At 37.2% G+C, this 27,223-nt stretch overlaps 1 protein-coding gene across 47 annotated transcripts in view; it reads left to right on the forward strand.

Annotated features, from left to right (window-relative positions):
• Positions 1–27,223, forward strand: part of NRXN3 (neurexin 3) — a 1,474,105-nt gene that overhangs the window by 137,200 nt on the left and 1,309,682 nt on the right. For 36 of the 47 annotated variants that reach the window (XM_067462930.1, XM_067462932.1, XM_067462927.1 and 33 more), the window contains exons 3-5: positions 107–124; positions 10,734–10,763; positions 13,411–13,422. The exons of 6 other annotated variants lie outside the window; for them this stretch is intronic. In XM_067462930.1, the coding sequence (XP_067319031.1) occupies positions 107–124; positions 10,734–10,763; positions 13,411–13,422 (60 nt within the window). The remainder of the gene's footprint in view (positions 1–106; positions 125–10,733; positions 10,764–13,410; positions 13,423–27,223) is intronic. 5 more of the 47 variants (XM_067462909.1, XM_067462924.1, XM_067462938.1 and 2 more) reach the window with 1 other exon arrangement.

Genomic DNA, 27,223 nt, shown 5'->3' on the forward strand with positions numbered 1-27,223 from the left:
TAAGCTGCTTGTGTGTGTGCATGGGTGTGTCTAATATACTCTCTCTTTTTCTCTCTTTTTCCCGTTCCCACCCCCTTTCTTGCTTCCTATGAAATTGCTTCATCAGATGCCAGACATGTTCCAGGTGAGTGTTGTGTGTAGAGTGAAGAGTTGCTTTTTTGAGGACAAAGGTGACCATAAGAACTTCAGGTTCTAGAACAACTCTAGGAAAAAAACTATTTTGATTACACACTCAGAAAGATTTTCTATTCCATTCTGAGCTGTACCAGTGCATCATAGTGTGTTCTGTCAAGATTCATGGGATAAATGTTTTACATGTAGAAATTAATATTTGTATTTTAATTACTATGCTGGTTCTTTTTATATATGCTGCTTTGAAATATCAGTTCCAATATACCAAGTAATCTAAAACTAAATTCATTAATAGGTCAATAAAATTGCAAAGTACTTTGCTACCCTAACTGAACTACAGATAAAGAATAATGAGAATTAAAAGAGTTTTTGGCATTGCCATTTTTAACCTATTGCAAGTCAGATATTACTCAACAGTGAGCAACTAGTATGCTTTGTCCACAGTAGTGTGAATCTGCAGTCATCCAAGGAATTTGGTTTCAGCTAATACTTAATGAGAATTTTCTGAAAGTGCTCAGTATTCCTTTTTATGTTGAAAAAACTTATTAGGGTTCAGAAATGATCTTTAGAGGTATATTTTGAGCTGTTTACAAAAAGGTATGAATGAATGTGGATAAAGATTCTATTCACTTTTGCTCTTCACAATATTTTTAAAGTTTCCTCTCTCCCAAGAAAATATTCATCCATATAATGACTCAACTTCCAATTTCGCAATTCAGTATCTTCAATTCTGCTGGCTAGTTTTTATTTCTGGGCATGCTGGTTTGACAAAATCAGTACATTCAAGGTCCTGGTTGTCTGCCTCTGAAATCATTACTTTGATTATGAGTTTGTACCCTGCTTATCGGATCTTTCCTATGTCATTGGTACCTTTCCCATGTAGTTGTTGCAGGAAACTGGGGTTCTCAAACTAAATGCTTTGTGCAGATGTGGTTAATGTATGCTTTAACTTAAATGGAAAATAACTTTGTGAGCTTATAGTGTTGAGCAAGAACTGGTCAACAGAGAGTGCTTGACTATTTCCTTACAGATCATTGTAATTATTAAAAATGTGTCCTTCCAGCTATTGAAGTATCTCTGCATACTTCAAAGTCAGAAAACTGGCTGGCAAGGAAAGGGTTAAGCACTGACTATCTGCTTAGTTGTTGGGTAGATGAAGTAGGGTAGGCAGTGATCTGGATTGGCAAAGCAAGGCAGAAACAGGACAGTAACAGGATAAAAGAGCAAGAGCAGTCACAGCTGCTTCAGAACCTCGGACAGATCCCAGGAAGCATTGAGCAGTTCTAAAGACTGGCTGCTGAGTCCTGTAGTGCTTCCCTGTGTTGTAAAATGCAGATCTTTTAAGAAGTACCCACCTTGTTTGGATTGAGACATTCAATCCATTATCTCTTGCCAGGATGCCTGTAGTAGTGGGTAAAATTATTGGCATGTGTTGTCCCTGGGGTAAGAATTCACATTTTTTGGTATCTAGTTCTCTGAATAGTCACTAAGGTTCTTGGCCTGGCCACCATAGGTTGATTGGTTTCCTGATTTAGAAGGTCCTGAGATGCTTAATTGAAGTTTGTTGTCATGGGCAGACAGTGTCTATGCAGCAATCCACACCAATGGATGTCCTTGCTTTGGTGGCCCATCTTCTTCTGAGTCCATTTCAGTTCTTATACTTTGGACCATGATACTGCTATTCTTCATTCAAAAATTCAGCACTGTCAGATGTAGCTTACTTAGTTTCAGTAAACAAAGTTCATAAGAGTTAATAAAACTTTATTTAACATAACTAAGAAGCAAATTATACTACATATGTTGTTAGACCTGATTCGTATTACCTGTAACATATATCTATAGACCAGGCATCCTTGAACTGCAGCCCTCCAGCTGTTTGGACTTTCAACTCTCAGAATTCCTGACAATTGAACAAATCTGGGAGTTGGAGGCCCAAACAGCGGGGGGGGGGGGAGGGGGGACCGTTTGAGGATACTTGCTATAGACAGAAGAATTCAAATAATATGCAGGCATTAACTCCATTTATTGAGGTGTGATATTCAGTACCTCTTCATTGGCCTAGTCCTGCCCCTGTACCATTCTCTCATGAGAACACAAATACAATATAATATACCTCAAACAAACATGGCAAGACTCAAGGTTTTGACAAGCACTTCCAGGTTGGTTTTCATGGGGGGAGGGGACCATCTGCCTGACTTTCTGTCACTGCTATTTTTTTACTTTTCCGTTCAAGTTAGAAGTATCAAGAATAAAATAATCAACACCCTCTCTCTCAAAGTTGCAATCTAAAAGGTGCAACCCAAAGGGATGTGGGGGGATAGAGGGGGGAATTACTCAATATTTAGCACTATGCACAATGAAAGGGAAGATTAATAGGGATGCTTTCTCTGACTCTGATGGCTTCACTGGTAGTTAGAGGGGGAGACACTATCAGCTGGTCTTACATCTGGGTATGATCAGAACTAAGAAAAGTTGCATTTTCAGAATACAGTTTGCAGTAGCTCCAACTGAGCACGGCCAGAGTTTTCCAAGCTCTGTCTCTAATAAAAGATGCATGATTACACATTCTACATAATGGCTAGTTGGTCTCTAAGAATATCACATACTTTAATCTCTTTCTGCATTGTCTTCACATATTCCTTTATGCCACAGGTTAGAAATAAAGTGCTTACAAGCATTCAATCTTTTCATATTTGAAATAATATGCTCTTAAATCATTATGTGTAAACACACGACTTCCATCCTCCCTAAATCAATTAAGTCAGGATTGTTGGTTTATCTTCCACTTTCTCATCTGTTCAGCCTCTTTTTATGTCTGCTCTTTAACTCACAGGTTTGTGCTTTATGGCCATGAAAAAGGGAGTAGATGCTCATGAGACTAGTTCAGATAATAGGAATAGTTTGAAATTACATGTCTTCTTGGCCCAAAAGAGAGTTCCTATCAATCATGACATCCATCTCATCTTTGTACTGAGGCATGCTGCACCCAGTGAAGTAGACATTAGTTCCTAGAAATCTATATAATGATAAATGTGTTAGTCATAAAGAGGCTACATAAATCATTGATTTTCCAAACATATTTTTGATATTTTTTAAATCTAGAAAATAGTTGTCACTTTATATCAGAACTTGATTAAAAATTCCCACAGCTGCTGTGATTCCAATAAATTGCCTTTCTATGGGCATTCACTTGAAATAATTAATAATTTTTATGCTAGCCATCACATTTTTCATTTTTGCTTTCTTATTTTCAGGGAGCTCAGGGGTAAAAATGTGTGTTCTGTTGTTCCTCTTCCTTTCAAAGAGCAACTGAACATCTTCTTTGCTTCAATTTCCATACACAGGCATGTTTTAGATCTCAGTCTAGTGACACTTGTTTATCTTTTCACCATAGAATCTAACCTTAGAATCACAGTGGAGGATCTAAAGATTCTTACAAAGATCATTTTAATCAAATTCATGAACAATGAAATCTGAAAAAATAAAAATAAAAACCACAAATGTGGAGGGCTGTATATGCTATTTTACAATAAATATAAGAAGAAAAACTGTTCCCTGCCTTCAGGCTTACAATCTGAAGATACGACAAACAAGGAAAGGGAATGGTTGTGTAGGAGGGGATTAAATTAAGCAGAAACTGCCTCTTCTTCATGGTAGTGGCAGTTGGAATAGAGGGAGGGCCTTTCATGTTCTTCTGGACCTAAGCATGATGCCTCTACATCTCTCCCTCCTCAGCCAGAGCAGTGGCACTTGGGATGGAGGGAGGGCCTTTCATTTGCTTTGGGCCTACGATTTTCCAGCAATCCTTTCTACCACATTTTCCTTAGGATAGATACTTTCCTACTGCTTGTAGTCTCATGGTAATATTTGCCAGTTTAGTGGTGCCAACATGCTGTGTCCTACTTCATAGGAACTGAAGAGCTGTCATCACCAGGTCCAAATTGGCCTTCAAAGCACTGGAACTCACCTGCTCATAGCAGAGGATAACAGCTGTGAACAAGTTATACATAACTTGGCACATGTTTGCTGTGTAATGTTTCAAGGGAATTAATTGGGATGACTTTATTAATGTTTCGCAAATGGATGAAAGTTGCACAGTACTTCTGCTTAATAGAGTTCACCAAGTACCCTTAAATCATCTCTGATTTAGAGTCTTTGCCAAGCACATAAGAATAACCTCTCATTCATTCATGTCACCATCAGGTGAATGCTTGGATTCATGTATTCATCTAGCTTTCTGAGCTTAAATTGTTCTGAGCATTGCAACATTTAAAATCAGATATGGGCTGTTGTAGGTTTTTTGGGCTGCATGGCCATGTTCTAGAAGCATTCTCTCCTGACGTTTCACCTGCATCTATGGCAGGCATAGATGAAGACAAAACGTCAGGAGAGAATGCTTCTAGAACATGGCCATACAGCTGGAAAACCTACAACAGCTCAGTGATTCCGGCTATGAAAGTCTTCGACCATACAAAATCAGATACATTTATCCTATCTTTATTTCAAATTAGGACTTGAGGCAGCTTACAGAATATTAAACTAGTAGATACAAAGTTATTAAAATATAGTTTTCTTTATAAAAAGAGCAGATAGACAACATGCAAATTCACTTACCGCTGTGTCCTTAAAATAGGTTAGAAATAATATTTCAGAAATCCAGGGGCTGCATGTATGAGGGAGTTATTACTTTGGCATCCTTCCACCATGCAGATTCCTTTTCTGTTCCCTTTTTAAAAAGCACATTTCTGATTCACCCCCTTAAAGTTTGTATATTGGAATCTTTTGACCTAAACTATAAATTTAAACATGTTACTTCACCAATTTCGCATTGTATATTATTTAGTTTTCTTTAATAGTGCTGATTTGCTGATCCATAGCCCCACGATCATATTTACGCATAACAATGTAACCCTGCCTTCCCACACTTCTGCTCCTTCATAACTGATAATAATACATTGTTAAAGCAATTATACAGTTACACCAGTGGTCAATCTAAAATACTGCACCAATATAATAATAATAATAATCATCATAAAAATAATTCATGTGAGGGAGAAGGGGAGAGGAGAAGAAAGTGCCCCTGGTTTCACTTCAGAGTCAGCATGTCAGCACAGAAGCAGAACTGCCCAATTGCACCAGGTAGGTGTCCATAATGTTGCAGGATTGGCAGCTATTGATGGGTTTTGCCAGTCAATGGAGATGGGATGGGTTAATCACCCTGGTAATAGCATACTTTCTCCCAGTGGTTTTCCTCCATCATATGATAAAGTCCTATACCACAGTACTAGATATTTATTCTTGTCTATTTATTTCTAAGCTCTTATGGTCCTCTTATGGTCCCCCTAAAATAGTCTTTTACTTTGCAGTGATAACTTGTGTCTACTCACATAGCACATGCTGAGCAGAGGAGGTCTCCTCTGATGGTTCAATTACTATTACTAATTACACATAGACATGCTCAATAGTTCAAGAGATACTCCTTTTTCTCACCTCCCACATGGAAGAGAATGAAATTATTTTGGCAAACTGAAAGCATTATGAGAATGTTTTTCATAGTTTCTCCAGGAAGTGTGAACTCTACCTTAAAGTTCCATTGTTCTTGCCTGCCTCCTGATGAAGCAACCTCATATTCTAAGATAACATGACCCAGCACTTTAGAAGTATGTGACCACATCTGGTATCAGCTAGTCAAAGCATGACTTAATATAATAGTGATCTCCTGTGGTTTTCTTAAGGGTCAGTCATATAAACTGTTTGGTTTTAAAGGCAAGTGGTATTAAACCATTGAATTATTGAAATCTGGTACAATGAACTTTCTCATACTTTCTCTACTTATATAAAGGCTTTTCACTGACATGTGTCTAGCCAATCTAGTCATTATACTATTTATTCCATTTCAGTTCATAAGAACTTCTATTTGATGTATTGTCAAAGGCATTCATGGCCGGAATCAAATAGAAGCTGGGTTGTTGTAAGTTTTTTTGGGCTGTATGGCCCTGGTCCAGAAGCATTCTCTTGTGACGTTTCACCTGCATCTATGGCAGGCACCCTCAGAGGTTGTGAAGATGCCTGCCATAGATGCAGGTGAAACATCAGGAGAGAATGCTTATGGAACATGGCCATACAGCCCAAAAAAATTACAACTACCCAACTTCTATTTGAATTATTCTGGTAGGCATATCTCTTGCATCCCTCCATGAAGGCATAAATACGGTTTTGTTTAGCCCATATTTGGATACTTGAAATCTCTTTCCCTCTTACATTGATGGAGGCATGTCCATCTTAAAAGCATCTCATAGGGGAAAGGAAAGACAGAATAGCACCACTGTTGTGTGCTGTATGTATAATGGCCGATAGTTTATAGCTGACCTCATTGTTTGGGCTCCAAAGGATCCCTTTACTAAATATGCAATCTTGGAATCAAACAAAATTGTTTATTACATTTTTGCCTTGGGATAAAGATGGGTACAATGTGTGCTAGGAACTCATCTCATCTGTATAATTCTGATATGCCCAAGAAAAGTCCAAATCTTTTGAGAACACCTTTCTCATTATTTCCTGCTTCTTGGCAGGGGGTTGGATTGGTTGGCCCACAAGGTCTCTTCCAACTATGATTCTATGATTTTATTCCCCCACCGTTATCCTTTAATGAAACTCTATGAGGTGTGAGATGTTTCTTCTTTCCTTTCTTTAGTACCTCTGTAAATTTAGAGACTTGGCTTAGTTATTTGAACATCTGGTTTTTAGAATATCAGGTTTTAGTCTCAGCTTTCCACACAGGTAATTCGGAATTTAACCCACCCCCCAATTTTCAATGGAAATATGTCTCCTTGCTGAATAAATACCAAGTGGCTGTGCTCTGAGGAATAAGGTCCATTTCCTATTGTGCTTGTTAGCAAGGTGCTCTGTTTTGCCCTCTTCTGCTTTCCGAAGGTAGAAACATTAGTTTCCAGGCAGAAATGGATCCCTTTTTCTTCCATCATGCTGACATAGTCTTTTTCTTAGAGCTGATACATAAAAACACTCCACCCAACGTAGCATTGACTGAGTGCAACAGGACAGGCTATAATTAAGAAGAACAAAAAGACCCTATCATCCTTCATGGCCTCAATAACTTGTCATTTTAAGCTGTTTTTTTTAATTTTTTTAAAAAACACTTCTATTCCTTTATGTTTAGTGACTTTAATTTTCCTACTAAGAATGCTAAGAGCCTGAGCATAATTAGGGATGACAAAAAGGCTATAGTTCCAAGGTTTCCATTGTGCCTCCCCCTCCCCAAAGTGCCCCCTAATAACTCCTCCAACATGAGGGTCACTGTTTAATTACATTGCTCTTTCATGTAATTGTGCTCTGAAGCTACTTTTCCAAATGTCCTTCCAGCTTCATGCAGATCCAAAGGTTGGCCCTTAAGCATTTTGTGCAATTAGGGACACTTAATTCTTTACTTTCATATGGAAAGTGGAACTGTACAATTTTTTTGAAAAAAGAAGAGACAACTTTAACTCTTGTATATGGTACTTTGAGATTCATTGCTATCAAAATGAGCCTTTTAATATTTAAATAAGAGGCAATTATGCTGTGCCTAAAGCTGTGAATTTTTGGAGGTGTCTATCCTCCTCATATCCCCATTCCCCAAAGATGGCGCTTGGGAAATCATTGAATCAGCACTGTATAGAGCATTGTGTCTGCATTATGAATCAATACACAAAGTAAAATAAAGTGGTTAGGGCATTAACTACTAATTGAGGACCACAAATGAACCACTAAATTCTTGCTACTATTTTGTTGTTACCATTCACAGTGTACAATGATGCTCTGAGTTAAGGATTACTGCACATGCATGGACAAAGTTCAGAAAATACCTTTAAAAGCATGTCCCTTTACAGTTACTTGTTTGGAAAGAACACTCCCACTACCATCAAACTAAGAACTAAGGGAAGTGTGAGGCTGTCTTCAACTATCTTGAAGCTCTTTTATTTTCTTGCTGGAAAAAAGTGCTAAATAGCCCAAGGCATAATTGTTTTATGGAGCTGGGAAACACTTCTTTGTTGATCTACTGGCAGGCAAAGCCTAAGGCATGGGGGGGGGGGGCTGATTTGAAGACCAGCATGAATGAGGCCTGAATTGATGGGGCCGGTTGGCTTCAATCACATGATGAGATGGAGCTGCAGGCTACTTAAGGCTGCTTCACCCACCCACCCCGTCCTGTGCTACTAATATATATACTGGCAACATTTCTGATTTTTTTTGCAGATAGTATATGGTTATATGAATGCCATATCTGATCTAGAAAAACTGAAAAATTCTATGAAGCTGTTACAGGAGAGCAGTGGGGGAGCAGCCTTAAATAGCCTGCAACTCTGCCCTATCCTGTGACTGGGGCCAGTGAAGTCAACCGGCCCCACCAATTGACTGTATTACAAAAAGTATAAGATAAAGCCAATGCTGTGAAATATACTTTTAGGCGTATTGGTTCTGTTAATGGCACACATTTATTAGCTCTTTATGTAATGCACTCTTAAGACCTCATTATATGGGGCTAGATTTGGCGGCAAACTGCAACCTAGCTCTGGTCACCCACGGAGCCAGTCGGCTCCCATCAAACAATGTTGTGCCAGCTTTGTGGGTGCAGAAGGGAGGAACCAGGATGCTCCACGCTTCCCCCTATGTGATCCCGCCGCCCGGCAATGTGGGCGATGCAGGCAATGCAAGGCATAAGGCACCAGATGCCCCATGCCTCGCAGGGAAGCAGACCGCCACCTCCTTCTGCTGCCAGCTGTCTGATGAGGTGGTTAGTATGAGATATCCAAATACAGAGTGCATGAGGAACATGACTGATGTTATCAGAAGGTTGCTTAACAGGACAACTTCAGTCATAGATGAGCTAATGTAGACCCCCTGGCTTTGGTAATGTCCTAAGAATGGGAGATACGCTGAGAAATGAAAAGCCTTTTTTAGATATACTACTGTATTTCTGCTCCTCCTCTCCTCCCTTCCTAATAATTTTTTGTAAAATACAGAATCCTAGGTATAATGATTTTTTTTTAGGCACATGGGATCTTTCAGTACCATTGTAGATTTTAGTGGTCCCTTGAAGAGGAGACCATTAAGAGTCTCCTAACAGAATCTAAATAGCAATGATTAACAGCATAGAAGCTGAGGTCTACTCTCAGACTGCTGGCTATTGCTGAGAGTTCATTGGGGGAAGCTCTCTAGGGTTTCAAACAGAAACCATTCTCAGCGGTACTGGAGATGACAGGGATTGAAACTGGCATGTTCTGGAAGTAAGTATTCTACTATAAAACTATGATCAAATATATTTTTTATAAAACTAAACATGACATACTGCTTTATCAATGCTTTAGAGTATTTCTTTGAAACATATGACTTCTGTATTATTACAGCTTAGCATATCCCAAGATCTGAATTGATTTCACTGGATTCATCAGAACTAAACCAGTGCATGATTTCTGTTTTTGCATCTGTGGCAGTTTCATCTATAAACTGATCTGTGCTCCAATACCCACAAATGAAGCAAAAACACAGTATTCAATGCTTCAATGGCCATTTATTAAAATACATTTTAATAGAATCCGTGGACATGTTGTAATCAAAACAAATCTTATGCATTTATGGGTGTCTGTGATTGCTAAACCTGTAGTTTCTGATTATTTCCCCTTCCCCCAAATCTTCAATAATCTTGACATTAAATATTCTTTTGCCTGTGTGTGTCTATGCATCTCCCACATACATACACAGAGTATAAAGATTAATCATCTCTACTGGAGAGTCTTTTTGGATGAATATTTACTTAGGATGATCTGGATTTTAGATTTCTAAGGGCGAAGGAATGGAAAAAGATGAAAAAAAATAACTAAACCCCAATATTACTGTTGATTGAAAAGTCTGTAGGATAAAGTTGACATACTCAAATCTAAATACTGACCATATGCATTCTGGTTGGTTTAAGAAGCTCTGCAGTTGACATGGATGTAGGTTTGCATGAGTGTGTTTGTCTGTGTGTGAGAGCAATAGAAAAAGCATCTGTCTGTAGGCAAAACTTGAAATGGGCTAGTACTACTGAATATGAACAGATAAGTTATACAAATGGAGTGATTTTTTAAGAGGTGAGCTGTGGGTAGTAAGTCCTTAATCAAGAATATAGATTAGGCTTTTGGCAGATTATCCATTAAGGTATATTTGATGTAATGTGGGTGATTGCCTGCCAAACCTTTATATCAGGGTGTCCAATTGCTTGTCTTTATAAGATATATGTTTGACACACACATCTAACTATGGCTGTACTTGCTTCATTAACTTCAGTATGGTTTTCCTTGCTGACATCAATGGAAAGCAGTTCATATCTTTCTCTATCTGCAGCCCAAGCTTCCCCTTTTAATATGGGAAGTTGTGGTGTGTGGGCATGCATTCGTGTGTATATATTGTATGCGTGCATTTGCATACATACCATCTTGACCATGTATGCATATGTGGTGGTCTCCAGTATTATTGCACTATATAAATGAGTTTTCCTATATTTACTTTTCTTCTTTTCTACTGTATTTACTCTTTCTCTCTTCCTTCCTTTCTGTTTCTCAAAGGCCTTTCACACCTGATGATGGGCGAGCAAGGTAAGTTTTTTGCTTTCCAACTTTCACCAGTAGCTGAATGTGGCCACAGTGACCCATGCTTCCTCTTAATTCCAGTCTGGGTTCCATAAACTCACAGCACAAAGCAGTTCAACTGCTTTGTTTAGTTCTCATCTTTCCTTTCTGTAAGTTATTTGCTGATCACCTTTGGTCAAGTAGATACTCCTCCAAAGTCTATAGTCAGGCATGCTGACAATGAGTTGTAACAAAAGCAAATGAAAGAGAAGGCTGGCATGCTCTTTCTCTTTCTACCCACCTGGCTTTCTACTTTTATTTTGATATCCGGCACAGTGATGTTACCTGCTTAGATACATGTGGCTTTCAGAAATCTGTTCTCCACATTTGGACAAATAGTCTGCAAGAATATGTTGCCATTTTCATGGCATGATCCTTGAAGACAAAATGTGCAGCTGATCATTTTCCAGGTTTCAACATGCATTGTAAAAGATATATAGATGTATTATGCCCAGTTTCATCAAGTGAACTTTAGTATTACCTGGGGCTGGCCAGGAAAATGAGTTAGATATAAATCAGAGGACCTGATTATGCAGGTTTGACTTTTTGGTGTGATGCCAAGCACAAAGTAAATATGTAGAGTCTGGAGAGAAAAAATGTAAGTTTACTGACAATGTGCACCGCAAACAGAATTTGGCATTGTTACAACATGATCTGCAGGCACCTAGTTCCCTTGGTATTCTTATTGTTTCCTCTGGATACAGCATGTATAGAGAGGTGTTGGATGCTTACCTCCATTTCATTAAACAGCAAGGTCATATTTGACAAGTCAGATGAATGGAGGAGTGCCTTGGGCAGGAGTGTGATACTATTACCTTTTTGGTTCCAGATATAATAGAGCCAATATAACTTCAGGATAATTCAGACAACCTTCATCTTAAAGATCTAAGAGCTCTGCTTCAGACCACTCTATATTAGCATTAGGAAGCCAGTCAAAGCTATCAGGCCGTACTGGAGAGCATGCATGTGTGAGCGCACATTTGCCTGGTTCTTTTTAGCTGCCTTTAAATAAATACTAATAGAATCATGTTCTGGTGTACCTAGCACTGCAATCTTGTCTTGGCAGGTAGCATACAGCAATCATGTTTTGTTGTCAGATAAGTTCTTGAAACGTATTGATAATTAAGGCTAGTGTAGATTGGATCTAGCATTTTTGAAAAGGAGGAAAAAAAACTACCAGAATTGCCTATGTTCTGCTTTGCTTTTTCATCAATTCTATAATCAAATAGCATAATTGCTACTCTGATGAGTCACTATAGGTATTTTCTTGAGGCCAAGATAGTAGACAGAGTGAGATTAATTCAGTACAGCTAATTTAGGAAACTGGTAAGTAGCGTTGACCAATGACAAGTAGAGTTACTCAATATATATATTGGAGATCACAAGCATTATCTAAGATGTTTCAGCATCTCAAACATTGAGTAGGAGGCTCAGCAATATTTGAAAGCTCATTCAAGCATTTTATTTCCATTTCTGACCTATCATTGCTATCATTCTGCTGAGAGGTCCTCTTCTTCTCAATTCAGAGTACTTTACTAGCTCCCAAGGATCTCTTCACATGCTTTCTGGTTTTTCCTGTTGTTTAGACAGATAGACACACTAAAGAAAACATTTTATTTGGCTGGTTGCCACTGCCCACTGTCAGATTTACCAGTCAAGGTGATAAATAGATCAGATAGGAACAAATATAGGGTTTTCTTAAGGAACTATAAAAAGCTTGAGTTTTGCCTGCTATATTAATGGAAAAGCATTACATTATGGAGTGTGCCTCTACTGAAGTAAGCTATGAAATGGCTATTTTGTACCATTCAATATGCACTGATTGCAAGTCCATAAAGACTATAGATGGTTCTGTTACCTTTAATCAATTACAGTGGTTTATTTATCTTACTTCTATTTGCCTGGTGACTAGATTAAGGAAGCCACTGACCTCTGACATTGCTCTTCACTACCCTTTATCTATCTCATCATGACAAATAATTGTGGATATATTTTTCTTTCCAGCTAATTTTCCCATAATACCTTCCTTCCTGATAAATATTTATATAGTGTATGTAAAAAGCTAATCTACATGTGTGAATAGAAGTGCCTATAAATACATATTATATACAGCAGTGATATAATATAGAACTACAGTGTGTGCATTAATGTATCCAGAACACTTACACAATCTTATTCTTCTTACAATACTATGAGTAGGTGGAAAATATTGAGCAAATATGTTTCCACAGGATTTTAGCCTTCCTTTCCCCTATGTTTTTCCCTTTTGCTTTCTTTGTGTATTTGAATTTGATGTGTTGTGCTGTGCATTCCTGACACACTGTTAGTGCATGAAAAGTTTGCCTTTCTCCATGTAAAACTGGAGCTAAAGAACTTAAATATCAAGTATATGTTGTGTGGTTTGTTGTACCCTTCTTTTTAAAATGTGTGCTTTTGATGGTCTTTCTTTAGTGCTATGTTCGTATGCTTAATTTCAAATTTTTGGTGATGTGCATAGTGATCTAATTTTTACTTTTTATTTTTTTATTCTTCCTTTTGCTCTTTTTTCTTGCCTTCTCCCTGGATACTTCTCCGTACCTGTGCATATATGGACATACAACTTCGTATCCTATAGGTAGAAGTAAAGGTATAGATCATTTTCTTTTCAAAATAATGGCTCTGATTATTGAAATGTTTGTAAAATTTATAAGTGTCACTTAAAAATGCATATAATCACAAGTGTGTGTATCAATTTATCTATTTTTTGTTGGTTTAAACACAATTGTTCATACTATTCTTAAAGAAAGACGTCTTACTTGTATATTGTGGTGTTGTTTCCCATGGGGCATTTGTCATTGTCAAAAATGTTTTGGATGCTCTGTGGATTTGGTTCATACAGGAAATATTGGGGATAGGGGTGAATCAGCTACTTGCCACTCTTTCCGACCAATTGATATATCCTACCAACATTTGAGCTTCCCATTTACAGAACAGCAGCAATAAATTAAATTGAAGACAGGTAGCCAGATGATGTATTCAGTAAGTTTTTTAATGGAGCAGCTGGAGCCTATCATATTGAGTATACTGATGTATTGGTGCAGTTTAATATTAGGAGGACTATGACACACTTTATACAAACTTTATAACTAAATGAATTGAATTGCATGTTCTGCATATATAGAAATGATATTGAAACTTCAAAGGGAGAAAATGTAATTTCAGCTATTGTTATTGGAAATGTAAGGAAGGACTCTATATTCTTGGAATCTGGGGGAAGAAGGAAAATTGACACTGCAAAATGCAGAGGTTTTTTTTTTTTTCATTTCCACATTTCATTCAAGCAAATCTACTGGGGTATGTTTCTTTCAGTAGCTTATACCTCTTGGCTACATGCAGCAAAGGGAGTCATCCATCCTTAATCATAGCTGTCAAAAAGGCAAAAGCGCATCTGCTATGCACGTCGTATTGAACTTATTGGGAAAGGAAAGGGAAAAGAATGAATAAGCTATAAAATTATCAACTGTTTTAAACTGCAAGGAGATGACTGTAGGGTTGTGTTATTTTAAATGCTTAATAAATATGTTGCTTGGAAACATGATGTGGTTTTCCAGTATGGTATATAGACCAGGAATCTGTACACCAGTTCAGAGACTGAATGGGAATTATATTTGCCAGGTGGAGGAGCACATGTTCAATATTGGTGCAGTATCTCTTATCTGAAATCCTTGGGCACTGAAGTGTTTTGACTTGTTTTTTACAGATTTTGAAATATCTTGTATGTGTGTATATTTGAATATACATGCAGAATGAGATACCGTGTAAATAGGACCCAAATCTAAACATGAAGTTCATTTATGTTCCATATACAACTTATACTCAAGCCAGAATATAATTTTATACAATCTTTTCAAATAGTTTTGCACATGAAACAAAGTTTATGTACACTGAACCATCAGAAAGCAAAGGTGTCATTGCCTTAGCCATCCCTGTGGACAATTTAGGATTTAGGATTACTTTGGATTTAAGATTTCTGGATCAGGGGTGGTTAACCTATATTCTCCCCATAACTACATTATGTAAAGTATGATGTATGGAAAAACATCCATGTGGAAGAATGATTGAGCCCTCATTTTGAGAGGGAAGGATTGTCCAGTTTTAAAGGAGGAAAGGATGATAACGCACATAGAGGATCAAGTTAACCTGTCACCGATATGGAATATCCATGCTACATGTAAGATTTGTGGTTGGGTAGAAGAATATGGGCTTCCAACACACTATTACTTGTGTAAATGCAGAAAGGAGATGTATCTCCTACACAATTGTAAAATGCCCCCTTGCTTCTGTGAATCACCTGAAAGTTCGCATCATTTTAAAACTGATTTAGAATGTTTAATTGTCCTGAGTCCCTTCGGGGGTGATAGGGTGATCTACAAATAAAATTTTATTTATTTATGTATTTATTAATTATTATTATTATTTCAAACCTAATGAATTACAGTTTTTCTTTAACAATTGCATATGGTGTTCCTTATATTCCCATTACCGTCATGATAGAAATTAGTGTTCTCAACCTGTAGATCCCCAGATGTTGTGGTCTTCAACTCCCAGAAATCCTAACAGCTGGTAAACTGGCAGGAATTTCTGGGGTTGTAGGTCAAAACATCTGGGGACCACAGGTTGAGAATCACTCAATAATCAATGCTAATCAATACTAATCAATTCTATGTCATGCTTTAGGCCATGATAGCATTAATTTTGGTTGTCAGAGACAGCAACTTAGGTAGAGCAAAGAGGTAAAAGTGAATTGGCACCAGATCCTACAACTTGTTCACCTGCTTTTTGTAGTGCATCTCTTTTTCAGTTGGTGTGATATCTATGTTTGCAAAAAAATCTTGGAATTTATCTTTTTTAAGAAACTTGATCTGCAGGTGAATGTTTCCCTTACAGTTGAGGTAGCTGGCAAATTTCATATAGAAATACAATTTGCGTCAATAGTATAATACGAGCTAACAGTACTTGTTTCCATCCATGAAAAAACAATAGAAATAGTATTTTGTAGGCTTTATGGAGCAAAAATCAAATTATTCAACATTTAGCATCACAACACAAATGGCAAAATTGGCGAATAGGAATATGAATTATGTCAATGTGCAGTTGTGGCAATGAACAGCAAGAGATAATGCCTTCACTTTTTCTGACAAATGATTGCTTTATAAGATGGTATGCCTCTATCTAGAATTGATTTCTAGGTCGCAGTAAGAGGACTGTCCATTTAGAACAAAAAGATTTGAAATAAAATGCATAGTCCTTTAAAGCTGAATTACTTAAAATCTCTCCCTTCCCTACAAATTGATCAGAGCTCCCCTCCCAACTCTAAGCATGTATGCATCAATTTGATCATGGATTAGTGTTCACAAGTAAACCAGGATTGCAAAAAAAACAACAAAAAAAAAACAAAAAACAAAAAAGAAACAAACAACAACAACAAAACCCCCAAACCAAACAAAAACCACCACCCCCTCCCAAAACCTGGTGTAAAGGTGTTTTTTAATTCCAGTTTATTAGTGAATTTTAAAATGTTGGTTGTCATGAGAAATCATTTGCAATTTGATGTGTGAAAGGGTACACAGTTTTGTGTTAAGCTTGCAGCTTCTTGCTACACATGCTAGAGTCCCTACAAATAATGTAGAATTTCAGTGTTCTAAGATACCTAAAATGTATAAAAATCTTGATGTATGATAACAGAAGTATTGAAGTGTTTAAACAGAACCTAGGCTTGTATCATTGTGTTCAGTATGGCATAGTGGGTAACTGTCCTCATATAGGGCTTTCACTGACCTTCTGTTCAATTTCTTGGAAGTAAGTTCCATTTAAATAATTTCCTTATATCCAAATAGGGAGGCAAGGTGAAAAGTGCTCAATGGCAGTTGACATTAGGGGGAAATTACTGACCTCCTTTTGCATGCTTAAATAATTAGTGGCATTTAAATAAGTTATGTGCAAAATAATTTTCCATTTCTCTTTGCCAGCAACACCACTAGGATTTAAAAGCCTTGTGAGTAAAATCAGCTTAGTAGCCAAGGGTTTTATGCAAATATTTAAGCAAACTATCAGTGACTAATCATTAAAAAATGTGCCCTAATACTATCTAATTATAAAGGGGAAGACACAATTACATCTGCACTGCCAGCTTTGGCTAGCAGTCTCGTGATGTTGATTTGTCATATAAAATGGATATAATGTGGGTTTTTGTTCTTTGAAAATTCATATTGAAAAACTTTGGCATTTCCATCCTTGCTTTTGATTCTTTGCCCACTAGATATAAAAAGGCATCACATTTTTGATTTGTGAACAGATGGGTTTTCAGTTGAATTATTTTTATATTGCTTCTTTATGAAACAAATGTATTTTGTTTTACTTTTGAGAAACAACTAATCTTTGAAACCTAAAAATGGAAGTCAGCTTCCGAGGCCCTATTCAGGGATTTGTCAATCCGTTTTCCTCAACACATGAATGGCCCATGGCATATAGCCTTACTCTCTGCTATCATATGCAATATGTACCAGAGCTGTGTGTACACTATATACAATATGTGAGTTTAGAACGCTTAGTCAAAAATCAATCCAAAAAACCTGGTTGACCTACCCACAGATCAATGTGAATACTGAACCTTAATTCTTATTTTAAAAAGGGGAAGTTGTTCTCTTCTGTTGAGTACAATGGTGAAATACAAGAGTTTAGATCAGTTATTCTCAACCTGTGGGTCCCCAGATGTTTTGCCCTTCAACTCCCAGAAATCCTAACAACTGGTAAAGTGGCTGAGATTTCTGGGAGTTGTAGGCCAAAACACCTGGGAACCCACAGGTTGAAAACCACTGGTTTAGATCATCATAAGACAATCTGAAAGCAGCACCATTCCCCTTTACGTTCTCAACAGTAGCATCACTTCTAACATTTTTGAAAGCCTGAATGGGGAAAAGATGACAAGAATCAAAGGAAGTTGGCCCTGAGGTAGCATTGGTGCTTTCCCCTCACTGTGGAATGACTCTTAATTTATCCACCAGTCATATCCAAATCCATAATTTTGGCCCCAAAATTTGAGGTCAATTTATGAATGAGTATACATGATAGTTATTTCTTTGGGTTCACCTTGTAGCTATGTTAGCTGGGAGATCTCTGGAGTTGTGGTCCAAAAAAGTAAGCTTTGAAATTAGCTCTTTAAAACGTGTACAAGTTTTGCATTAGCATACAACAAATTTCTGTGAAAGGTAGAGTTTTTTGTGCCTAGTGGCCATAATATAGTATGGAACTCCAACAGTACATAGCCTGTAGCTGTCCTGATTTGACAGTGACAATCCTGATTAATCCTACTGAAAAAGCACCCTATTATTTCAGATGCTTTAAAAACATTCTAGTTTCATACTCTTCAACTTTTCTCCTACATTTTCAGCATAGTTCAATTGATGAAAACTGAAATGAAAGTGCAAAAGTAAATTTTACTCATTCAACTCAGGCTGAATCTACACTACCAAATAATGGAATTAGAATGACATTTGATGGTCAGTGTAGTAGACTCATATAATGCAGTTTGAACCGCACTGAAATATTATATGGGTCTACATTGACCATATAATCCCATTCAAGCTGCATTATTTGGCAGTGTTGATCCAAGCTCAGTAGGAAAGAAATGGATTTGGAAGCTTGCCCTTCAGACTCAGGAGAAAGTGTGTTCTTCATCAATAATTATGGTCATCCTGACCATTTTTTGGTGTTGCTTTGTAACATGTGTCCCAGTTTTCATCTTTGAAATGTTGGAGAGTATGATAGTGCAAGATTTTACATAGCTTGAAGGCCTATATGAGTACAACATGTTTTTCAATTATTGCTATAAGTACAGACACGCAGGAGGAGGGCAGGCTGGAAAATGTATTTGACATCAATGGTAAAGGTTACCATGCAGTCTCATTCGCTACCCTTGAATTCAACTGTGTCATTTAACAATTTCTAGAATAGGACTTTAGTTTCAGTTATTACATTGATGGTACATAACACTTAAAATATGGTTGGTTATCCACAAATAAGATGATCTGATTAGTGGAAACATGGTGGACTTAGCCATCAGTGAGCCTTCATTCTCTTTGGTGCACATTTCAGAATAAATTGTCCTGAACTACACTTGTCAAGACAATGTGCAAATTAGAATGTAGCTGTCTTTTGGATTTCACACTTACCTGAATGTTATGATGTAGTTATGTACTCAAAATTATTTTAAGATAAAATAAATCAAGAAACGTATACTGTCAAGTGGTAAGAAATGTGTTTTTTAAGAAAATACATTTAAAATGTATTCAGATATATCTCTATCTCTATCGCTATCTCTATCTCTATCTCTATCTATCTCCATGCACATTTTTAAAAACATAGATTATCATGGAAATGGGATGAACTGGTGTTATGAATGAACACATGCAGAACTTTTATGTATGGAAAAAAGAATGATCTGTCCACCCATAGTTAAACACAGTTAATGTAACTTGCTGTGATCCTTGGGGAATCTTATTGGTTCACATAGATACAAGTATTCCAGATAACAGGAAATCTTTGGATTATGGCTGCATAGATTAAAATCAAACCTGAACACTCCCTAGAAACCAAGATGACTAAGGAGAGACTTTGGCCATATCATAAGAAGACATGAATCACTGGAAAAGGCAATAATGCTTGGTAAGGTAGAAGTCAATAGGAAAAGAGGAAGACCACATTCCAAGTGGATAGGCTCAATTAAGGAAGCCATAGCCCTGAGTCTGCAAGACTTGAGCAGAGCTGTTGAGAAGCTAGAGACTGATAATTTAAGGATTTTCATGAAAAAGCCTTCTCCTTTGCCATAAATAATTAATAGCAATTTCATTGGGTGGGGTGGGGGGGGGGATCATAACCAAATCTTACATTATCATGAATTTTGGAGTGCTACCACAGAAGTGTAAAACAATGTTGATATCCTTTTGCAGTCAGAGAGGGCTAAATTTCTTCTCCCCAAAAGTCTCTGCACATGATATTCAATAAGGTTAAGTACAATGACATACTTGTAAACTACACAGTAAAAATTTTGTGTGTGTGTGTGTGGTTAAAGATGCTTATTTTCTATATATAATGTGAGTGAAGAGCTCATAACAATGTGTTAGGGATTACCCTGACAAGCAATTTGAGTGAACACAGTGCTAATGTCTCTCCTTTATGTTAAAACTGTTCCTCTTTATATGTGAATAAGCGTCTGACTCCGGCTTGGTTTTAATTTTCATTAAGAAGAATGATTCCTTTGGGAGTCATAGGCATTATGGCCGCATTGTGTGTAAACAGAAGCAGAAATATTGTCCTCTGATGTATTATTGTAGTGTACTGTTTTTGATGGGGCTCAGGTTTCACTCCACACAAAGTGAATATTTAATTGATATGATGGAAAGGCACTCTTTTGCTCTCCTTTTTACTCCTGTTTTTAATTTGAAGCATTCAGTGGTGTTTCGAGATGAAGAAGTCGAGAATCAGGCCATATGTTTTGTAAAAGCCAGGCTAATAGCATTTCTGATGGATGCCTGATTTTTAGAGTGCCGTATCTTTCATTAAAATTTACATGTAAAGTAAGGGCAAGCCCGGTGACATGAAAGCTAATGCAACTCGCCGTTCTTGACATAATAACAATCAAAAGAAACTGGAGATCCCAGATGGCAGCTTGGCCTTTGCCATCCTTTTAATAAGCTACTAACTGCTAATTATTGCACTCTTTTGGGCAAGTTAATTTAAAGATCCTTAAAGGGACATTGCTCCTTTTCCTGTCTCAAAGCTATTCCATGAAAGACTTGTGTGTGTGTGTGTGCGCCTTAGTGTGTTTTTTCTTTTGATGTTGGAAGCCTTTCAGGGGCAACAGAAAGGATGCAATGTTTCAAATAGGAAAAGAAGCTTAGTTGATAAGTACTGCCTTTGCAGTTGTGCACTTTTTACTTGTCCTTGGAAGTTGACTGTCCAATTGGGAAGCTTGAAGAACTTAGTTTTTGTACATTCTAATATGAGCTGACATGAAACAAATCTCAAATTCAGATTGACATTGATTAACCCACTAGTTTTGTACTTCCTGGTTGCTTTCAGCACAGAGGCATGAAAATGCATTTTAAAATTAATTTACCAGTAGTTTTAGATCTTTGTAGAGATTTATTCCAGCAATTGATTTCATTTTGGCTTTTATTTTTGCTGATTTTATAGTTTTATTGTAGTTGTTTTCTCCTTGAATGGCCATTCTTCTTATTTTTAAAATAGATACTCCACACAGAGAACTTATTATTAGCTAGTTTAAAATGTAATTCAAATAAATATTTTTCCGAAATATTATTTGATTATATTGGTGGCTTATTGACAAAAACTTTTTTCCAGATATGAGACATTCAGTTTTCTTTTTAAAAATCTAGATTGCTATTGTGTATTCACTATATTTTAATCTTTATTTTGTGTTTTTATATGTATTTTGTAGAAATACATTTCAATATATGTATTTTATATACTGATTATGTGTTTTTAGCCATGTTGTAAGCCGCCTCGAACTATGAGGAGAGGCGAGTAAGAAATAAAGTTATTATTATTATTATTATTATTATTATTATTATTATTAATACACCCTATAGTAGTTTTTAGATGGGGAAAAAGTAAAGTGTTTTGAGCATTCTGGATAAATTGATTATATACCTATAAATAATATATATAGATATCTTTATTCTTCTATCCCACCACCATTTCTCTAAAGTGACTTAGGGTGGCTTACACACAGCACAAGATGCCTAAAAACAGAGCATAAAATAAAACATAATATAAAGTACAATAGAGCAAAACACACAGGCATATAAAACAACAACTTAAAGACTCAATACAACCGTACTCATCAACTAATTGCGGTAAGCTGCTGTAAATGTGGCCAGGCTGTAAGACATAGGACAAAGGGATGGGATAATTGCAGAGCTGTAACCATGGAAAAAAGGGATGGAATGAAGTGCAAGGCTGTGTAACTATTGCGCAGAACAACTAGGAACTAGGCATTCTCAAAAGCTTGTTTGAACAGCCAGGTCTTCAAGTTCCTATGGAAGGAGGACAGTATGGAGGCCTGCCTAATCTCCCTGGGGAGGGTGTTCCAATGCCAGGGGGCCACCACCAAGAAGATCCTTTCCCTTGCCCCCACCAGCAGTGCTGGTGCCATTGGCAAGAATGAGAGGAGGGCCTACCTGGTAGATCTTAGAGCCCATGCCAGTTCATAAGGGGGAATGCAAGCACGAAGATAGGCAGGACCCAAACCATTTAGGGTTTTATAGATAATAACCTGCACTTTGAATTGGGATCGGAAACTTATAGGCAACCAATGGAGCTGCGTTAGTAGGGGCATCATGTGCTCCCTATAGCTAGCTCCAGTTAGTTGCCTGGTACCTAGAAAGGCTATATTAAATATGTCTTTCATTTTTCTCCTTGAAAGAAATTCACTGTATCAGAAAATCTAAACATTTGAAGCATCCACCTCTAATGAAAAGATCTGTGCCAAACTCTGAGGTGCAGCACCAGTTATGGTATCTTACAACAGAACTACATTGTAAACAGAAAAGGTGTTATGTTTACAATCAACAGAGACATGGCATATTGTGAAAGCAGCTGAACATTAAAGTGGCTGCAGGCTATGAGCAATTGCCAATAGTTTATATTAATTATCTTTCTTAAATGTTGGATGGATAAAATGCCTTCTATAATGTAAAATTAGTTTGATTGGAATGTTTCTTTCTACTTCGTTGTTATTAAATGCACAAAATACAGGAAGGGAACATTTACATTTAAAGTGTGCCATTTTTTAAAAAGACACACTGGTTGTTTCTGTTTAATTGTTGAAAAAAAGCTGCAATCAAAGGGAGGCCAGTGGAGAGTGAGGTTTTGCATTGAGAGCTTGTTTGGAAATGAAGGAACAGCTGCTGTTTTAAATGGACTCTTAATTTTGAGAGTTTATGCTGTTTTGCGAATGCATGGAGCTCTGCAAATGTTTGGGAGGACTGATGGTGGGTAAATAGCTTATTTCCTGGGCTTTATGGTAATGCAGCGGAGTGATTATAATAATGTCATCAAGAGCTGAAATAGACCCCTTGTCACACGCATCAGACAGCCCTGAACAAACATGAAGCTCAATGAAAGAAAGATGCTTTAAGGCATTTGGTAGCCTTTCATAGAAGAGATAGACAATGTGAAAGCAATGGGCATCTTATAAATCATTGCATTTTTTCTTATGCAATTGCCCAGGTTTTAAAATTTTTGAAGGAGGTCCTAGTCTCCATTTTGCTAATCTCCTGAGGCCTATTTGATGAGCACATATGTGTTCAGAGACTGTTTCCATTTTTTTTAACTTCCTGCCAAAGGAAGCTAAGGGTGCACCTACACCATAGAATTAATGCCATTTCACACCACTTTAACTGCCATGGTGCAATGCTATGCAATCTTGGGGTTTGTAGTTTGGTAAGACACCAGCACTCTTTGGCACAGAAAGCGAAATACTTTCTAAAACTGTAACTCCCGTGATCCCATTGATTTCCACCATCAGCAGGAAAAGCCTTGGGTATCTAAGACCCCTTCTACACTGCTATATAATCCAGTTCAAAGAAGATAATCTGGATTTTATATAGTAGTGTAGAAGGGGCCTAAATTGGGTTATAGTTGAAGAACACTAACTTCTTTCTACTACATTTGAAGTTTACTGATGTTAATTGCTTTGAGTGCTATTTAGACAGAAAGGTGAGATACAAATTAAGTAATACCATATGTGCCAGGTAAACTGAATCTAAGGCATTTAGAATTTACTTTTTAGAATACAACTAGTATTTTAAGTATGAGGATATAAACCTAACTCCTAAATTTGAGGTCTTTGCCAGGGCTTGCAATTTCATGAAAATCCTTTCTACTAAGTAATACTCCAGAATAACCTTTCCCACTGAGATATTCAATCACTCCAAATTTAAAGGTAGTTCCTGTTCTACCTTGTTTTTTTTTTCTGTGTGATATGGGTTAAGTATTGGTCTATAAATACTTCTGTGATTCAGATTTTAGAACTAGTGTTTGATCAAATTTTGTATTTCTGGTCATATTATACCTGGGGTTAGCTGTAGGATGTTCTCCTAGGCAAGATCTATTTTAAGATGGAAAATTGATACAAACTGAGGTCCCTTCTACACTGTTGTATAATCCAGATTATCAAATCAGGTAATCCACATTATCTGCTCTGAACTAGATTATATGAGTCTACACTGACATATAATCAAGTTCAAAGCAGATAATCTAGATTTTATATGGCAATGTAGAAGGGGCCTGAGTCTCCCTTAGCCAAAAGATTGCACTTGAGTGAAAATCCAGAAGGGAGAGAGACATAGAAGGGGAGCAGAACAGACTTAAATAGACATTCAGCTCTGCTTTCTGCACGTAATGCATCCTGATCTGCATATCAGGCACTTGTTATACTGGCCTCACATTCATGGAGATCCCATACCTGCACTGTGATTTGCTGAGCATTCCAGGATACAAATGTCTTTGCAGGGTCATGGTGTAGGAAACAAACAATGGGAGATGTGTGTGGTCTGGGAATGAGGCATATGTGTTGCAAGGTCTGAAGAATGAATTGATAAGAGGACAGAAGTTGGAATTAAAGACAGATAGAAGAGGCCACTTGAAAAGTCTCTTGATATTTTTTTTTGTTTTGGCTAAGTGGCTAGGATTGCACAGATTGCTCTGAGGATGAACCTTGTCCAGGTCTTTGGGACAGCAATGACTGTGTGTGTTCTTTGGAAGAAGGGCTGCATTTCTGATATGCCTTCCCCTTTCTAAGAGGCATTTGCATTGCCCAAATGAAAACCAAGCAGACGTTTCACTGGGTGACTGCCTCTGCATTCTTGCATGTGGCAAGGGATGTGGAGACGAGAGAACTGTTAAATTTAAAACAAAGTGGCTGCAATAAACTTTTTTTGTGCATTTCTACCGCCTGCTTCTTTGTTTTATAATGCACATGCACCACCCTAGGCATCATTTGTAAACCCAGTGTTTGCTGATGTGTGGAGGAAAATACACCAGGGCCTAGGCTAAAATTTGCCTTCATTAACTCATCTTCCAAAAACATGCCACACTTCCAGGATGGGATGCTAATTTGTGCAGTTCCAGTACGCAGTTCCAAGCTGCCACCCTCAATCTGCCAGAGCGGTTGTATTTCTCTGGACAAAATCCATTCATGTTAGAGATCATCATGAAATCTCACAGTAGTGAATTCCTGTGGTTAATGATGCATTGCATGAATTAGTGCCTCTTTTAGTTGGCCTTAAATCTTCTGCTGATCCATTCAGTTGGGTAACCCTGAGTTCCTCTATTTTGGGAGAAGATGAATAATGCTCCCTTTTCACCCTTTCATACCATTTCTGACTTTTGAATATATTTCATATGAGCTTATGGAGCCTCCTTGAGGTGCAAATCCTTTACAAATGATGTAGGTTTTTTTTGTTTAATGTGTAGGTTGAAGCGTTTATTAAGAAAGGAATAGTACATTACCTACAGTGTGATTACATCCCGCATAATGGTACTTTTGGGTTGAAAGATTTGCATCTGAAGTTTTGTAAAGTAACAAGATTTCAAAATGAATCACATACCTCATCATACTAGAGAATTAATCCACTTTAAATCCGGTTGCTGCCTCCTGCAGAATTCTGGGGTTTGCAGTTTAGGAAAGAGCCTTTTACAGCCCCACTAAACTACAAACCCCAGAATTCTGCAGAGGGCAGATAGCAGATATAAAGTAGATTAATTCTCTAGTGTGATTATCTACTTCATCACACTTGAGAATGAATCCCCTTTAAATCCGGTTTCTGCCTCCTGCAGAATAAGAGAGCAGTTTTCGTTTAATTGTTTAATTTAGAGAGGTGCATAGCAATGCTACAAAAACCTGGTTCTTATTAAACTACAGGTTGTCCCACTTTGGACACTTATATGAGTTTTCATAAACCCTATCATGGATGAGATTCAAGAGACATTTTCCCCCTTTGTCCCTTCTTCAACATTACATGCCAGCTTTGGAATGAAAATCACAACATATGTCAATTTGAAGTCTTCTCAAAACCAAGAAACTCTGGTTTAATGTCAGTTAACAAACCAAGAAAATATGACAGCATGTGGTCTATATTATTTTGCTAGTTTGTTAACTAAAGTGATATTGAAGTTCCCCAACTTGGATGTTATAGGGAACCCAGGCTTAACTGAAATAAACACAAGAGTGTTGCATCCCTATCGTAAGAATTTCACCAAAATCTTCTAATTTTTTCTTAGAAGTTTTTTTCTGTCAAAATGTATGAGAATGTATGAGAATAATGGTAAACATGAAATAAATTTTAAGTCCAGCAGAAGACAAAAAGAATTATATCTTAGTTCAGTCCCTTTCCCAAGTCTGTTATTGTTACACTGAAATAGCAATGTAGGATCAAAGTGGACATTTATTTGATAAAGAGCTATGCACCTATATTTCTTTACTTAAGTGCAATCATATGGTTGCTGCAGTTCTTATAAGATGTGCAGGACATGGGAAGAAGAAACTCCTTTAACTTCAGTAGTGCCAAAACCATTCCTATACATACCTAGAATGCTTGACAGCTAGGGTTGGTCATTGGCATGAGAGTTATCCATAAGGAAAATGTTTTTATGTAGCCACTAGCCACCTATAAATATTAAATATTTTAATGATTAAACAAATGTTTTGTTAGCCACCGCTCAGCTATTGCTTACTAAGTGTTGCCAGTTTGCATCCCTATTGTCCTGTCTTGCAAATTATGTCCATTATGGGAAGGAGTTACTTGCCACCTAGGGAGATACGAATCTGCCTTTTAAGTGACCACTAGACCCACTAGTTCAATATTTTGAGTTCTGATTGTGAACAAGTGTAATAGGTTTTAAGTAAGGGTGTATTTCTAATCTTGAGATCCCTGGTGGTCTTCCATACCAGTTCTAACTTTACTATTTGTCAGGGATATTTTGATTGTGCTTTTCCTGCATGGCAGGGACTTGGGCTAGGTGGCTTATGTGGTCTCTTCCAACTCTATGATTCCATGATTAGCTTCTGAAATCCAATAATGGGGGAGTTCAAACTGGTGAAGTGTTTCAGGATATGATATGCTTTCCATTTTGCAAATACTGAATGGGAATTTAACATGTGATCGTGACAAGGTTTGCAGTCATGATCAACTGTTTCATTCTTTAAAAATGTAACTATGTTTTATGTCTAATTCATTACTAAATATATTTTCCCCAACTGGTTATATACAGAACAGGTTTGGAGCAAATGATCTGAATGTGTGTATAAATGAATGCACTCAGTTACACTCTGTCGTATTCTGTAGCATTTTAAGTAACAAAGA

Source organism: Anolis sagrei, chromosome 1 (genome assembly GCF_037176765.1).
Source record: "Anolis sagrei isolate rAnoSag1 chromosome 1, rAnoSag1.mat, whole genome shotgun sequence".
NCBI classification, from domain to species: Eukaryota; Metazoa; Chordata; class Lepidosauria; order Squamata; family Dactyloidae; genus Anolis; species Anolis sagrei.